Raw genomic sequence first — 17,014 nt, 5'->3', positions numbered from 1 at the left:
CCTGCTATTCCTAGTGCATATGCCATGTTCCCCCACTGCCTTGTCTCCAGCCTGCTTCTGGCCTCCCTTGGCATTAAAATTGCCCATTAGTATAGTGTATATTGTTTTGACTCTACACATCGCCGATTCCACGTTTTCATAGAGGCTTTCGACTTCCTGGTCATCATGACTGGATGTAGGGGCGTAGACCTGTACAACCTTCATTTTTTACCTCTTATTAAGTTTCACAACAAGACCTGCCACCCTCTCGTTAATGCTATAGAATTCCTGTATGTTACCAGCTATATTCTTATTAATCAGGAATCCGACTCCTAGTTCTCGTCTCTCCGCTAAACCCCGGTAGCACAGGACGTGCCCGCTTTTTAGCACTGTATATTCTTCTTTTGGCCTCCTAACTTCACTGAGCCCTATTATATCCCATTTACTGCCCTCTAATTCCTCCAATAGCACTTCTAGACTCCCGACACGACGCGACACAGCTCCGCAAATGCGCTCACCGCCAGAACCCAGCGCATAGCTTCATGTGCCCTTAAGCCATTCCCATCAGGCCAGTCTTGTTACCTCGACCTGCCACGATATGGGCTCGTCGACAGACAGGTGTGCTAGCGCACAGTCCCCGGCCTAAGGCTTTCATCAGAGGTCTTTTTCGGGCAAGTGTGCGCACATTGTTCAAATCGAGGGTATCGGCACGGCAGTCATACTTGCCACATCATCGCCTTCTTGCTACCAACGATGGTGCGTGACAGCGGTGAACTCGCTGACCCAACGCTGGCTTCCGTACCACGCGCAATCGGGTCTGTGTCAATCAACGTCGCAACTGCCGCTCTGCCATTGACCAACGCCGGCCGCAGAGCCATCCTCGGAATCGGCGAGCAAGCTCTGCGCCTGGCCGAGTCCGCTGCCTCTGACCGTACCAACTGACTCCACCTCGCGCGACTCTTCCCACGCTACACCGCTGCACCTACCACGGAGAGCGACGCAGCTGCAGCGGCGATCTCCAACCTTTGCCCTCTCCAGTCCATCCTCTCCTTCGGCCGACTCGGGCCCCTTTGGCGACCGCTCGGACAAGTCAGACATTGGAGGTGTGAACAATCGTCGCGAGACGCGGATAAGGAAGATGGACTGACACCACCATCCCACGACGCGATTCTTGATGGTGTCACATCCATCACCTCATCCTCTCCTTCTCATCGTGACCGCATTAGAGCTTGCCAAGCAACATAAATCGGCTGCCGCGGCTCCGACCCTCACATACTTTCATCAAACCTCACCGGTGCCATCATCTAACGGTGTCCGAGGACACCTTCCTGGCCGTCTAGAGCGCCACTCACCTCCAGTGCCGTTGACAGTAGTGTCCAGGCTCTGGCTTGTGCGTGCCCGACCCTCTTGTTGCGGCACGGGCGAGGTCACACGCAGAAGACTGCAGCTTGCGGCGTCGACCGCGGGTCAGGCAAGAACGGAAAAGCGCGTGAACAAGCTGCGTCCGCCAGGGCTCACGCATCTGCGAGGGCATTACGATCGAGCTGGCCACATGTGTCCACAGCTGACAGCACCCGGTCTCCGTTCGTTTCGTATGGCCCGCATGAACTGCTGCAGAGGCGTTTGCCTTCACACTCTTCGTGCGGGCGTGCTGTGTACAGTTCATCAGCAGCGCCACTATCAGCTTCATCCAGAGAAAGGACTTAGGGCGGAATTCCAAATTTGCTAGTCCCCTTTGCTTTCAACGGACTTACCACCGACCCGTTTGACACTTCGTTTCACTAACTTGATTTATCGCCGTTCTGCCAGGGTGGGGGGCTCTGTAGGGCACACTGACATGGCAACGGGGGAGGCTTTGGTCGACGCTCCGAGTCGGCTACAAAGGAATGATAAAGTTGCACGGCGCGTGCTAGCGGCGCAAGCACGGCATGCTCTGACCCGGTGTAGAAGCTTGTAACGCTGGTGGCGCCAGCCACGGCTCCACTCGCCACCTCCGCCTTGCCCTTCTGCTGAATTAAGGGCAGGAATGGCCGCCATCACGACTTCCTAAACTACTAAATTTACAGGAATTCGTCGTGTGCTGAGTACATGAGCCCACACATTGTTTCAAGTTATTGCACCAAGTTTTCCGGTGCGACAATTTTCCGAGGCGTTCTACTGGCGATAGCCCAGGGAAACGAGGTGAATGGTTCGAGGAAGAACAAGCTTTAAATTGGTTTTCTTCGCCCGTCCCACAAGTCGTCGTTTTTTCTAAATATACAGAGAGAAAGAGGGAGCATCACGGTCCAGCCATCTAATTACCACTGCCTCCCTTTGGAGTCACTATTTTCGAACTGAAATACTACTCAGAGCCAAGCTATTTTGTGGTGTTAAACCTCCTTACTTATATCTCAGATTTCGGCATGATAGAACGATGTTGGAAAGGTCCTTCTGATGATGTTACTGGACACTAGCGCCAATGTTTTGAAATATGCATAGCATTACTGTCCCAGCATTAAAAGCTGTTCGCACGTTTATGTATTCTCTTCTTCGTCTCCAACACAGAAATCTGAGAACAAGCTAGCCATCTGTGTTGTAGTCAAAGTGTGCAAAAGAGAAGAAGTCACAGTAGCATATTCAGAGATGTGTTGTGTTGATGCCGTAGTGTCTGTCACCGACGGAGAGAAGGCTTAGCCTATCTGTTCGGACGTAAGAATTATTGGTCAAAGTAAACCATGGGTGTACCTAGAGCAAAGAGACGCCTTTCATTCTGTATGTGTGTGAATGTGTGCTTGCTTTTTGCTTTTAAGAAGCTAGCCAATAGACTGGTTCGTAAAGCTGGTCTGTAGTTAGTGTCCCTCTTGAATCCGTCAGGTTGGGCAATATCGCGTATATTATACCGTAAGCTGGGCATTGATTACACGTACACAACATCTACTTCCACTTCATTATTTCTTTTCCTTGTTATTGCAGCTTTTTAAATCAATCGTTTTGCAAAGAGTCCTCTGAACATGTGTATATTGCTGATGACGGCTTAACAATTAAAAATTTTACGTTTCATGTTCTCTCTTGTGTTGACACTTTTTCGATCATCACGCTAAGAACTTCCCCTCTTGTTGAAGAACTGATATCTTTATTTTTGCATTAAAATCAAAGATTGCTTGTTTTGTATTAGTACATATAAATTTTGAGATTAGGCTTTGTGCACTGTAGAGCCTGAAAAACGAACAAACCATGTCAGAGCACCTTGGCGCACGAGCTAATAGTAACTGTTTTTCGCGTACTTCGTGGCGGTATCGTGCCACAATACCGTGCCACAATATTCCACTTGTAATGTCAACAGGCTGGAATAGTTTATCAATGTAACACAATGTAGTGATTGGAAACATGTGTCTTCTTTAGGTACTCGTGACCACGTGTGACATTCGGAATACGGAAGCTGTTTCTACCCTTATTAAACAAACAGCCGAACACTTCGGGAGGATTGATATTGTGGTGAGTTTTCTTTCATCGGTTGAAATGAATGCCGGGTCGCCTTTCCTGTCTTCTTGAGGAAATTTAGTGTAGTATACGGCCTCAAAGCGGAAATATCATAAAGTTCTCAGTTTCCAGTAAGGAGGCATAAAACACCATCAAGATATACCTTATTAGAACAGGTAAATATATTGCTGAGTGAAAGGAAGAACAAACTGTATCTAACGTGTGATATTGGGTTTGCATGTTTTTACGACCATTGATCGGTGCGCGCTTAATGCGTCTTTTGCTTGTGGTGGTGCTACAAATAGGCACTTCAGAGTTTCAAATTTCCTAATTGAACAGTACAAACGTAAGCTCTTATGTATGTTTATCATGCCGAAAAAAATAGAGCAGTTCTCGAGGACTCTCACTCAGCAAAGAAAAAGGTACAAGCTGACTATACTGAAGTTACGAACGAGTTCATTGCCAACGAGGGGAAACAAACCAGCTGGAGAGCAGGTAATTGTCAACTGCAGCATCGATTCCTTGCATATTATAGAAGATGCGTAGGTGGAATTTGCGATAAGAAATGGACTCCGAATAACTATTGCCTTTGACGAAAGCGCTAGAACAGGAAAGGGACCTGAAAAAGCGCTAACAGGGAGACGAGAAATTAACTAGATCTCATGTTCTGTGCCGGCACCTGCTTAGTGCAACGTGTACAAGTGTTAATTAGCGTAAGGGTAGAAACCATAGGTTAGTGAAGTGAATGACTTTTTGTAATTTGACAGGAAACAGGAAAATAGCTCAAGTGTAAGCAGGCTAGCCAAAAAGTTCTCTAGGTAAAAGTAGGTAAATTCAGAGTAGTGCTCGAGAACACATATACGGCTTTAAAATAGAAACGTAATCACAACATAGCGAAAATGTATTAGACCGTGCATGTGGAGATTTCACATGCTCCAAGGGAGTGGGAGCTTAGGTTTCAAAGAAACTTACACGGAACAGCAACGCATGGAAGCCTCGAGCAGAAGAAACCATATGCCAAAACTGATAAACACGACAACATGGTGTGTTAACCAAAACTATAACCTCGAATTATTCATGAAGCACTATAAAAAAAGGCTACCATAAAATCAATGAGAACGAAACTTGGCAGTGAAAGGTAAGCAGGCCAAATTCATCAGCAATTTCGCTCAAGTAGTAAAGCTGGCAGATGACTTCTTTACTAAGTTGTATTGGTAGCCAGAGTAACCACGGAACCTTGATTAAATGTCGTGACGTACAGGATATAGAACCGCCATATGTAACTAGGGATGAGATTAGAAGAGTTTCGCAAGACAAGCATCGAAGAACAGCGGCAGAAAATATGTAATCGCTATCGATTTAACCAAAACTGGAACAAATAATATACTTAAAAATGTTGCATCCCTTTATTGCATACCTGATACTTAGAAGACAGCCAACATTTCACTGATTCTTATGAACGCAGAAAGTAAATATTTGAAGAATTAGACTTCTTTGAACTTTCTTTTCGGTATTGTACACCATACTCAGCAAGGTAATTCCTAATACAATGAGAAGAACGCTTGACTTCGGTCAAGCAAGAAAAGAAACTGATTTCAGAAACGCGCATTGCGCAATCGACCGTATCTCTGTCAATTTTAATTTACGGAGTACAACTTACCTCTCTGTATGATTTTTATAGGTTACTATAAGTGAGTAGAGATAACAGCATTCATGGGGGTATTGCGTAGTGAAGGGTACAGAAAGCGTGCGCGAATATTGTAGAAAATATCCATAAAGACGGCACAGTTACCTTAATTCACAAAAAAGGAAGCGAGCAGATACATATCAGAAAAGGGGTCAGGCAAGGAAGCACAATCTCTGCTATGCCCTTCACTGCATGCATGGAAGCTATTAGGCAGAGGAGGGTTAGGAGGGAGAATGAATGAGTAATAACTCAGCTACGTATCGTTTGCCCATGACATTGTCCTGTTCTACAACTCAGGAGACTACGTGCTACATGTGATGGAGGACATTAACCGACAAAGTGTATGAGCAGTGTTGAAGACTACTATGCAGTCGGTAAAGGTTGTTTTCAATAGCCTCGCAAGAAAACGGTAACTTATACTTGGCAGCTAGACTAGCAGGCGTACACGCATTTAAACCAAATACTCGCAGCTGAGCCTTATAAGAAAGAAGTTTAGAGATGAGCAAAAATGCGTTGGAGCCAATACGTACGCATTGTCAAGTCATAGTACACAGCTTGCCGCCATTCTTGAAAACAAAACTGTACAACGATTGCCTCCTACCCGTACACACATGTGGGGCACTAATTCGTAGGTGAATAACAAAACTTGGGAAGTATGTAAGGACTGCGAGAAGATCAATGTAACGCAACTGTAGGGAGTAACGTTATGACAGCGGTGCAGATTAGAGAGCAAACATGTGTATCCTATGCCCTAGTAGGTATGAGGGTCAAGCAATACAGCTGCTTCGGCCGTGCAAAGCGTGGGGCAGTGAAGCACAGCCGGGGATTGTGCAAAATGAGATGGTGTCGTTAAATTACTTAATGTTCAGGCATGAAATATTATGAGCAGCACAAGACCGTTGAAATTGGCCTTCGTTCAGCACTGGATATAAATCGGCTGATGGTGCTGATGACGACTCAGTTTCATATCACTGGTTATGATTGGGACTTGCTAGGCAGCCGTCCGAGGCTACGAAAGTAAAATTTTATTATATGATCATGATGGTGAAAAGCGCATAGAAAAAGCACGTTTCTGAAAGTTCCATGTGGAGCTCCGCAAGCAAATTTTCTGCTGGTCCAAGTGCCGACAAGCTTTTTCTTTTGCAGAAATAGAATAATAGTACCGCGAATGTTGGCCTATTTACCTTTTTCACACGAGCAGTTCTAGAAAGTGTCATTATTCTCCGAACTTCACGTTCAAAGGCCAAAGAATGGGCGATTTGGCATCTACCAAGCAACGCGGCCACGCAAGGTGCTGTATCATAGCATTGTGATCAGCTTCATAACAACGAAATTGATTATATCTATGTCTGCCTGCCGCACTACTCAGCTATTTATGTATTTAACAGTCTCTGTTTCAGCACACCACTGAGATCGAACAACCAGAATGGTTTTAGAGCGTTATCTCTGCTGTTCTGTTTTTCTTTAGGTCAACTGTGCTGGGTCAGCGACAATCAGTCGGGTAGGAAAAATTCCGCTCGAAGAATTTGATGCCGAACTTAACACAAACCTGCGCTCGGTGTTCCACATAACACAGGAAGTATTGCCCTACCTCAAAGAAACAAAAGGTCTGTGCATTTTTTCTTAGTTGGTGTTACTGAATTGTATTTCCCCAGATGCTGGAATGGACATTATTTTTCTGCTTTTAGAAGCATAAAATGTTCAGTCTTTGTAAAAATGACATAATCTAACAGATGTGTCGTTCGGCTTGTGCAAGAAGGTGATGTTTCTAGTTTTTTGACATCACAAGCGTATCTCATAAAATTATATTTCACTCATGTAAAATTGTTGAAATGGCGCTAGCCTAAACAGCATAATTTTGTGCATGTTAACACCGTCATACTAGTGACTTTATTCGGTTTTGATGCGATGCCTGTTACCGCAAATTGGTAGGTTAAAACTATGCCCGATGCAGCGTTCATGATGACTCGGCAGCTGCTAATACGCTAAACCGTTGTTGGTGTGCAAAATCAGCGTCTTGCGCAAGTAAAAATGTGAAGGCAAATATATGATGACACACAAGCATTCTCGTAACCACGTTGTCACGGCGGTTACGTCGTCATACCGGAGTCACAAAAACAAAACGATTAAAAGAAGTGCCAATTGAAGCGGCTGCGCTCTTAGAAGCAAAGTAGTGCCTTTCGGTGCGCCCTTGTCGTAGCCGCATTCGTCACAAATACGTACCTATTTTGTCTTGCAGCGCAAACTGACCATGGGCGCGCAAGAACTAAGACACTATTCAAGACGTGTAATCTGCTGCCCGCCTGAGCCCTCGCTCTGTGTGCTTATCGTGTTCTTATATGTATTTTGCGCTGAAAACAAAATGCCGCCCAGTTTGCACACTGAGCACGTTCACTTATTCCAACAAGTTTTCCAGCGACCTCATGTGTGACGTTGACTGAACTGTCCTCTCCTGAGTATATGTGTTTCATAAAGGAAAAATTTGTTAGTACACGAGGCCTGAATTCCTCCCCTCCATTTTTTGAAGAGGGGCTCGGCCGCCTTCCCCGCAGGTTCATTGTAGTACTGCCGCACACACTCGACAAGCGCTGGAGGTGATTGCATGAACAGTATTGTCTTGTGCGGGGCAATTCTTACTCTTCAGTTTTTCAATTTTTCGATTAATGATTTAGTCGCTATTAATCTGTTTATGTGATATAGGAAAAAACAGACAAGCCGGTACTGTTGTACTGCTTCATGCCTTTCCCAGAGGCACTGCTCATGACTGTCACAACCCTCGTTCGATTAAGATTCTTGGAACAGCACAGCGTTTCATTTGCCACCTGAGCCTGAAGGTACCTGCTCGCGAATTAGTGAAGGTTGACCTTTGTTTCTTTAAGTGACCAGCTAATTATCATTCGTTCATTTCTCTATTGATTGATTGTTAGAACAAAGACGCATGCATTTTACACACTTTTGTTGGTAAGTGAGATTGAAATCATAAAACATAGTGTTCGAGCAGCTGAAGTTGTAAGTGAAACAAGGTAACTAATGCCTCATGTTGCAGATAGATTTATTTCTTGTAATTGTAATGAAGAAGAAGAGCACAAGAACAAGGCCAGCCAGATCGTCTCTTCCATGCCTGCTGTGCAACCAGTGGGCCAGCAGGATCGCCAGTGCTTGGCACGAGTGTGAGCCGTTCGGACAACCAGCTGTTCCTGCTCTGCGTCACCTGCCCCCTAGGTTACGAAGAGACGCTACCCTCGGAACTGTTCAGTGCACCCATTACAATTGGTGGAAGGTGTGGAGTACTCAAGAACATCTACACCCTGGAACTCTGGTCTCGGAATCTGCCTCCCGTCATGCCTGACTCTCCCCAGCCGATGCTGCCGCCACCCCCCGTTCCCTGCTCTGGCGGTGTCGCGCAGCGCCATCCAGCGGTTTTCAGCGGTACGGATGAACAGGACGTCAATGACTGGTTGGCTACGTACGAACGGGTGAGCTTGCACAATCGATGTGATGATACCGCCAAGTTAAATGCCGTCATATTCTACGTTGCGGGAGTGGCTCACCTGTGGTTTAAAAATCACGAAGCCGACTTTCAGTCCTGGTCCGCGTTCAAGGCCAGTTTGGCTGCAGTTTTCGGTCGCCCTGCCGTCCACAAGTTGCGCGCCGAGCAGCGGTTACGAGAGCGAGCGCAGCACCCCGGTGAAACATTCACCTGTTATATTGAAGAGGTTCTCGACCTATGCAAACTTGTGGATGCGTCTATGCCTGAAAATGACAAATTGAAGCACATTTTGAAGGGCATCGCCGATGGTATTTTCCAAATGTTGATCGCCAAGAGCCCGCGCACCATAGCAGAGCTCATAAACTTGTGCCAAAGCTACGACGAGTTGACAAGGCAGCGCGAGTTTACTAGGCGCCCTTCAGTGGCTGACGAGGCCCTCTCTTCCATGACAGCCTTCTCTGATCGTTCCTCCTTGCTCACACAAATCCAAGCTTTCGTGCGGGAGGAAGTTGCACGTCAGCTTTCTCTGCTACACTTCGCTGAGCTATAGCAGCCGCTGCCGCAACAGCCTCCTACACAGCTCGCTCCTACGCTCCGGCGGGTTATTGACGAGCAAGTTGCTGAGGCTCTACCAATGCAGCATCAGCAGTACCCTGCCGCCACGCCACTTATGCATCCGTCGCCGCGCTGCCCCCTCGTCAACCACTCGCTGCGCTACATCCTCGGCCGCCACCACCCGTTCATAGTCCCGTTCATAGTCCCGTTGTCGACCTGCTCCTGCCTTTACTAATCCTTGGCGCACGCAAGACAACAGGCCCATATGTTATGCCTGCGGTATTCCCGGCCAAGATGCGCGACTCTGCCGCCGCCGCATGCTGCACTCTGATGAGTTTGTGCAGTCGCCTCCCTACGCCAAAGTGCAGCCTTTCCACGACACTTATTTTAGTCGGCAGTCGAACAGGCCACCAGTCGAGCTCCCGGTCCTTACACGTCGTTCACCTTCCCCGCGTCGCCGCTCGTTGTCATCCATGCGTCGGTACCCTTCACCCACGCAAGAGGAAAACTAAGCGCCGCAGTTCAGGAGGCAAGAATTGCGTCGGCACCGATGTGTACAGGTCCTCCATTGTCGCCTTCGAGCGTTGTCGATCTTACTTTTGACGGCGTCCCTACCGTTGCGCAAATTGATACTGGAGCAGCCGTGGCTGTCCTAAGCGAACGCCTCTCTCGCGCTTTACGAAAAGTTACACCACTTTCTGGGTTTTCTCTTCGCACAGCAAGCGCCCAGCCAGTTCAGCCGTCAGCAGCATGCATAGCTAGAGTTGTTATTAAGGGCGTTCTCTATATTGTGGAGTTTGTGGTTCTCAAGTCCTGTTCTCACGACGTGATACTTGGGTCGGACTTTCTTTCGCGAAATAACACCGTCATCAATTGCGCACGTGCTGAAGTCGAATTATCGCCTCTGTGTGACGTGCCCATCGTCGGCGCTACTTCTCTTCCCGCTAAGCTATTTCTTCGAGAAGACATCGCCATAGCGCCGTACTTGTCTGCCGTTGTTCCCGTATTCTATGGCGCTGTCGCTGAAGGCGCTGTCCTCTTCACTCCTTCAGAACTCTTCATGACCCGCAAAGACGTTCCCCTGCCTTTCGCCGTGCTTGACAATTCAGCCGGCTTCAGCGCCATCGTTGTCTGCAATCCGCTTCCTACAGCCCTGATGGCTCTTCGCGGCGAAGCATTTGGCCATGTTCAGCCTATTGATGACATGTTTATAACCGACGTGCCGGATGCTTCGTATGCAGAGCTCACCGACTTCTGTACACTTTCCACTTCTGCTCCGCCATCACCTGACTTATTCACACCATTCATTGCCGATGACCTTACTTCCGAGCAGCGCTCCCAGCTTCACCTGCTTGCCCAGTTCCGCTCTTCTTTTGATGTCGCTCAGCCTACTTTGGGTCGCTCGTCAACCGTCAGCCACCACATCGACACTGGCTCCAACGCGCCATTGCGGCAGCGCCCGTACCGCGTATCCGCCAAGGAGCGTCAGGTGATCAGTGAGCACGTGGACGACATGCTTTAGCGCGGCATCATTCGACCTTCCAATAGCCCGTGGGCATCACCGGTAGTTCTCGTAAAAAAAAGATGGTTCCATTCGGTTCTGCGTCGGATATTGCCGTCTCAATAAGATAACGCGCAAAGACGTCTACCCTCTATCGCGCATTGACGACGCTCTGGACAGCTTATAAGGCGCTAAATTCTTCTCTTCGTTGGATTTACGCTCGGGCTACTGGCAGGTCCCGATGTCAGCAGTTGACCGCCCTAAAACTGCATTCATTACGCCAGATGGTTTATACGAATTTAATGTGATGCCATTTGGCCTATGCAATGCGCCTGCTACCTTTGAACGAATGATGGGCAATATCTTGCGCGGCCTAAATTGGAGCACGTGTTTGTGCTATCTCGACGACATCGTTGTGTTCGCCCCTAATTTCAGCACGCATCTGCTCCGCCTTAGGCAAGTGCTGACGTCCTTGACCAACGCAGGCCTGCAACTGAAACTGAAAAAGTGCCAGTTCGCCGCGCGCAAGCTCATGATTCTTGGTCACGTCGTATCACAAGACCGCATTTGCCCCGACCCATCAAAAGTTCGCGCCGTGGCAGAATTTCCGAAACTTAAGACACGCAAAGAACTCCGAGCCTTCATCGGCCTCTGTTCTCACTTCAGACGCTTTGTTCGCAATTTTGCCTCGATAATCTCACCTCTTACACAACTCTTAAGTGCACTGCGCCAACGACCTATCCTCCTGGTCTCCTGCTTGCGACGCCGCGTTCGTGACCTTACGCCGTCTCCTGACGTATCCGCCTATACTGCGAAACTAAGACCCCACCGCCCCAACTGAAGTGCATACCGATGCCAGTGGTATCGGCCTTGGCGCTGTCCTTGCGCAGCGCAAGTCTGGCTACTCCGAGTACGTCGTTGCTTACGCCAGTCGTGCGCTGACCAAAGCGGAACGCAATTACAGCGTCACAGAGAAAGAATGCCTGGCCATCGTTTGGGCACTCGGGAAGTTTGACCACTATATATACGGCAGGCCTTTCAATGTGGTTACTGACCATCACGCCCTTTGTTGGTTATCCTCTTTAAAAGACCCGTCTGGACGTCTTGCCCGCTGGGCTATGCGCATTCAAGAATACGACATACTAGTCATATACCGCTCAGGTCGCAAGCACACTGACGCTGACACTCTGTCCCGCTCTCCCCTGCCAGCCGACACGGCCTCCCTCTCCACCATTAAGGCGGTATCCTCGGTCGACATCGACACCTTCGCATCAGAACAGCGCAAGGATCCTTGGGTGACCTCTCTTTTGGATCTCTTTTCTGGCTCGCCTGCATCTCCCATCTCCCGCTCCCTGCGCCACCAGGATGTCCATTTTGTTGTCCGGCATAAACTCTTGTATCGATGGAACTACTACCCCGATGGTCGCGAGAGGCTCCTGGTTATCTCTATTACTTTGCGTTACGACATATGCACGTCTTTCCATATTGACCCACAATGTGCACACGCAGGCGTTTTGAAGACGTATGAGCGCCTGCGGCAACGTTACTACTGGCGAGGAATGTTTACTTTTGTCCAAAAGTTTGTCCACTTGTGCGCGCAATGCCAACGCCGCAAATCTCCGCCTCATCCGGCCTACGGACTATTACAGCCGCTTCCGTGCCCTGCTCGTGCCTTCGACCGTGTGGGAATTGACCTGTACGGGCCGCTACCACTAACACCCGCTGGAAAACGATGGATTATTTTCGCAGTTGGTCACCTTACACGCTATGTCGAAACCGCTGCTCTACCTGCACCGACCGCCAGTGATGTTGCATCCTTTCTGCTCCATAGTTTCATTCTTCGTCATGGCCCGCCTCGAGAGCTGCTGAGTGATAGAGGCCGTGTGTTTCTGTCGCAGGTGGTTGAAGCTCTGCTTGCTCAATGCCGCTTAGTTCACCGGACCACCGCGGCGTACCATCCTCAATCTAACGGACTTACAGAGCGTTTCAATTGCACCCTTGGTGATATGCTCGTCATGTAAGTTTCATCGGAGCATACAAACTGGGTCATCATCCTCCCATTTGTCACGTACGCATATAATACGGCTACGCAAAGTACCACAGGATTTTCTCCATACTTTCTTCTCTACGGTCGCGATCCTTCCGATACTATCGATACGGTTTTGCCTTATACACCAGACGCGTCAGAATGTGCTCCCGTTTGAACCGTCGCCCAATACGCCGAAGAATAACGTCAATTAGCTCGAAAGTTCACCTCCGCTGACCAACATCGACAAAAAGCCAATCGTGATGGCGACGCTACGAATCCGAACTTCGCTCCCGGCAACCTTGTCTTGTTGTCCGTGCCTTATACCACGCCTGGACTTTCGACAAAACTTCTCTCGCAGTATGATGGACCATACCGCACCGTCGAACGGACCTCTCCGGTCAACTATGTCATAGAGCCGCTTACATCGACATCCGACAAGCGCCGCCGTGGACGGGATGTTGTTCACGTGCGCCGCCTGAAACAATTCTATGACCCGCTCGTCTCCACGTCGTAAGCCACCAGGATGGCTCCGCTTTTGCACCAGGGGTAATTGTAATGAAGAAGAAGAGCACAAGAACAAGGCCAGCCAGATCGTCTCTTCCATGCCTGCTGTGCAACCAGTGGGCCAGCCGGATCGCCAGTGCTTGGCACGAGTGTGAGCCGTTCGGACAACCAGCTGTTCCTACTCTGCTTCACCTGCCTCCTCGGTTACGAAGAGACGTTACCCTCGGAACTATTCAGTGCACCCATTAAACTTTGAACACTTATCTTTAATCCGTTACCTCCCAAGTTATTTTTTTAAAAAAAGAAAGGTTACAGAAATTTCAATATATTCTATGTGCTTGCTTGATTTGGAACATTAACTAAATGCCTGAAGTACACTCATAATAATATATTGACTGCAGAACACCATTAAAAATTATTTTCTAGAGAAAGTTGGCTCCGCTACAAAGCTTGAAGTTGGCGTTGTTTAGCGTCGATGTAGTCACCAATATCTGAACGTCTCAAACAGAATTTCTGTGGCCTGTGGGAGTTGTAACGAAACCGCCTGTGAACTACAATAACATTTATTCATGAGGTAAAACCCTACTTCGGCACACATCAGACCTGCTATTACAAGGAAGGTCATTGCGCCGTCTTCGTAGTGCGTATGCGTACCGTCCTTTCATAATTTTATTCCTCTGTAATATCGCTATTTCTTTCGACCTTAAGCTTATGCTTCTTCAAGGTCTGAAGAATTGCCATTTTTAGACAGTTTCCTTGCGGAAAGATTCCGTTACATTTCGAGACTTCTTACCAACCTTAACAATAAATAGCGGTGGTCGATTCAGTCCTCAGAGTCGTGCTGCAAGCACATCCGAGTCAGACAAAGCACGCGCCATCCAAACAACAGGTCACTGTCCGCGGCAAAGAAAAGGAAGGAAGTGAAGTCCGACGGGTTGATAAAACCATATATATGGCCAATAAAGCTGCTAACCTTACTTCCTGTAGCTGCTCACAAATTTTGCTATCGCAAATAATTCTTCGCCTTTCAGTCAAAAGTGCATTGTTCTTTTTCTCTACGTGCTTTCACTTTTATTTGCTTCTTCTACTGCCACAGTCTATTGATCCTCTGCTTAACATAACATACATAACTTGATAGGCCTTCCCATAGCACAGTTAGTGGTGGAACGCTCGCGTAAGTCGGAGGTTTAAGTTCGTATCCCACCGGCGGCATGTTATCATTGCTATTGCTTCATTTCGTTATAGATTGTAATTTACACAACAAGCGGCTGATTTCATCTATGCTTTTCCCGAGTTCATTACTAACAAGAGTCGAGCTCCGCGGTTTCCCTTCTGCTTGTATATATATATGTGTGTATATATATATATATATATATATATATATATATATATATATATATATATATATATATATATATATACACACATATATATATACAAGCAGAAGGGAAACAGCGGAGCTCGACTCTTGTTAGTATATATATATATATATATATATATATATATATATATACACACATATATATATACAAGCAGAAGGGAAACAGCGGAGCTCGACTCTTGTTAGTAATGAACTCGGGAAAAGCATAGATGAAATCAGCCGCTTGTTGTGTAAATTACAATCTATAACGAAATGAAGCAATAGCAATGATAACATGCCGCCGGTGGGATTCGAACTTAAACCTCCGACTTACGCGAGCGTTCCACCACTAACTGTGCTATGGGAAGGCCTATCAAGTTATGTATGTTATGTTAAGCAGAGGATCAATAGACTGTGGCAGTAGAAGAAGCAAATAAAAGTATATATATATATATATATATATATATATATAAACCTCCATATTTCGTAAGTGTGCCCCTTCGTTTCTATGCACCGGACCTACAGAACTTTTCCTTGAATTATATAAAGGGTGTTTCAGCTACCTTTTGCCAGAGCTTAAAATTATGCCGAGGCATTCTAAGACGACGGCACCAAGTGCATGTTGCTCTCTATTGTAGGTAGTCTGTCACGCTATATTTTGTACTTTGCTTAATTAGATAATTAGTCAGTAATAATTAGCCAACTTCTGAAGCAACGAAGCTGGGGATAAAATTCCTATAAGAAAGTTGCAAAGTGGTTTGCACAACGTCGTAATAAATAGTTTCTGTCTTTCTATCTAATAAGTATTTGTATTTTTCAGCTAACTGCGGGCGCCCGCGAAATAAAAAACGAACACCACGTGACATGCCCGTTTGCGCGTCGTGATTTGACTGCTCCCAAGCGTTCCGCCCACAAAGAAAGCATTTAGCGGGGTGTGCTGCCGCTGCGTCTGCTTATCGCTCTCATGAACTCGACGAGGGAAGCACACCGCTGGCGTAAATCGCGCAGCCAACGCCTTCGTCACTGCGCTGTCACCTTTTATGCGGCAGTACGCCCGGCTACATGCTATGTTCGTTTGTAGGGGGACGGTTCGGCACCGCTGCAATCACGGCGCAAGCGGACATGTCGGCTCATATTTTTTTTTATTGTGGTGCCTACCGCAGTAAGCTGAAGCACAGAAATACTTAGTAGATTGAAAGTTAGAAACTGTCAATTAGGACGTTTTGCAAAGCGCTCTACGACATTATAATTGAAAGTTTTGCCTAGATTCGTTGCTTCACAAGTTGGTTAATTATTATTGAATATTTCTGTAATACGCAAAAAAACATAGCATTACACACTGCATGCAAAAGTAAGCAACATACATTGGTACGCGTCGTCATAGAGAGTGCATCGGCATATTTTTAACTCTGCCTAAAGTTATCTGAAACACCATGTATGCATCTCCGTATGTATGTATGTATGTATGTATGTATGTATGTATGTATGTATGTATGTATGTATGAATGCATGTATATATATATATATATATATATATATATATATATATATATATATATATATATATATATATATATATATATATATATATATATGATGACTTTATTCTGATGATTTATTAACTCCTTAACTCCTCATTAACGTTTCGGCATGTGGTACTGCCTTTACCGGAGTAATTGCTCTGATAGCGGCAGAACCAGTGTGCATATATGCAGGGTGCCCCAGCTAACTTGGACGAAGATTTTGAAAAAAAACATTTGTGTTCTTCAGAACAGAAATCGCGTGGATGTTGTTATTGGTTAAGTAAACTTACAGTACCATTTTCTTGCTCGTCTTTTTTTTAGTTATTAGCCGAGATAAATTAACTTCTTAAATATAGCTTGAAACGTTCTAGCGTCAATAGGAAAGTTGAGGAGCTTCACAAATATTGCCCAACCCAGGTACTTCCAATGAATGAGGTGGTCTTAGCGTGCCCGTTTTTAATCGGGAAAAACGAAAAACCCCGGAGAATAAAAAATACGAGGTGACAGCCCGCTCTGTGCGTCCGAATCCGCCACGATTACAATGCTCTCATGAGTGATTCGTAAAAACATCGCCAGCGCCGCGCTGCCCCTTCAAATACGAGAAAGGGCTTCAACCTTTGCTCGACTCTGACATTACCGGCACCGGCTGGCGACGGCGCTCCGAAAGAGCGCTTCATCAGCAGCCGCTCGTGCCTACCGCTGAGAAACGCGCCGTCATCAGCCGTTTATTCCGATACGACGAGAAGAGAAATTTTTTCCAGCGTTCAAGTCGATGCGGAACAGAAAAAATACGTACAAAACATGCATCATACATCTGGAACCTGTACGAGAGGGAACATCAATTTGTCACGATGCCGCTTTTCTCCGAAGCTTTGCCATCGGCTAGATGCATGTGAGCTCGACTGTCTATTACTGTCGTGTCGCGCA

At 46.8% G+C, this 17,014-nt stretch overlaps 1 protein-coding gene across 1 annotated transcript in view; it reads left to right on the top strand.

Moving 5' to 3' along the window:
- The window catches only part of LOC142576560 (3-oxoacyl-[acyl-carrier-protein] reductase FabG-like), a 77,739-nt gene that overhangs the window by 27,971 nt on the left and 32,754 nt on the right, over nucleotides 1-17,014 (top strand). The window contains exons 3-4 of the mRNA XM_075686733.1: nucleotides 3,361-3,453; nucleotides 6,594-6,732. Coding sequence (XP_075542848.1) covers nucleotides 3,361-3,453; nucleotides 6,594-6,732 — 232 coding nt within the window. The remainder of the gene's footprint in view (nucleotides 1-3,360; nucleotides 3,454-6,593; nucleotides 6,733-17,014) is intronic.

Source organism: Dermacentor variabilis, chromosome 3, assembly GCF_050947875.1.
Source record: "Dermacentor variabilis isolate Ectoservices chromosome 3, ASM5094787v1, whole genome shotgun sequence".
In the NCBI taxonomy this organism is placed as follows: domain Eukaryota; kingdom Metazoa; phylum Arthropoda; class Arachnida; order Ixodida; family Ixodidae; genus Dermacentor; species Dermacentor variabilis.
The sequence above is the reverse complement of the archived record's forward strand: the minus strand, read 5'-3'. Positions and strand labels throughout refer to the sequence as shown.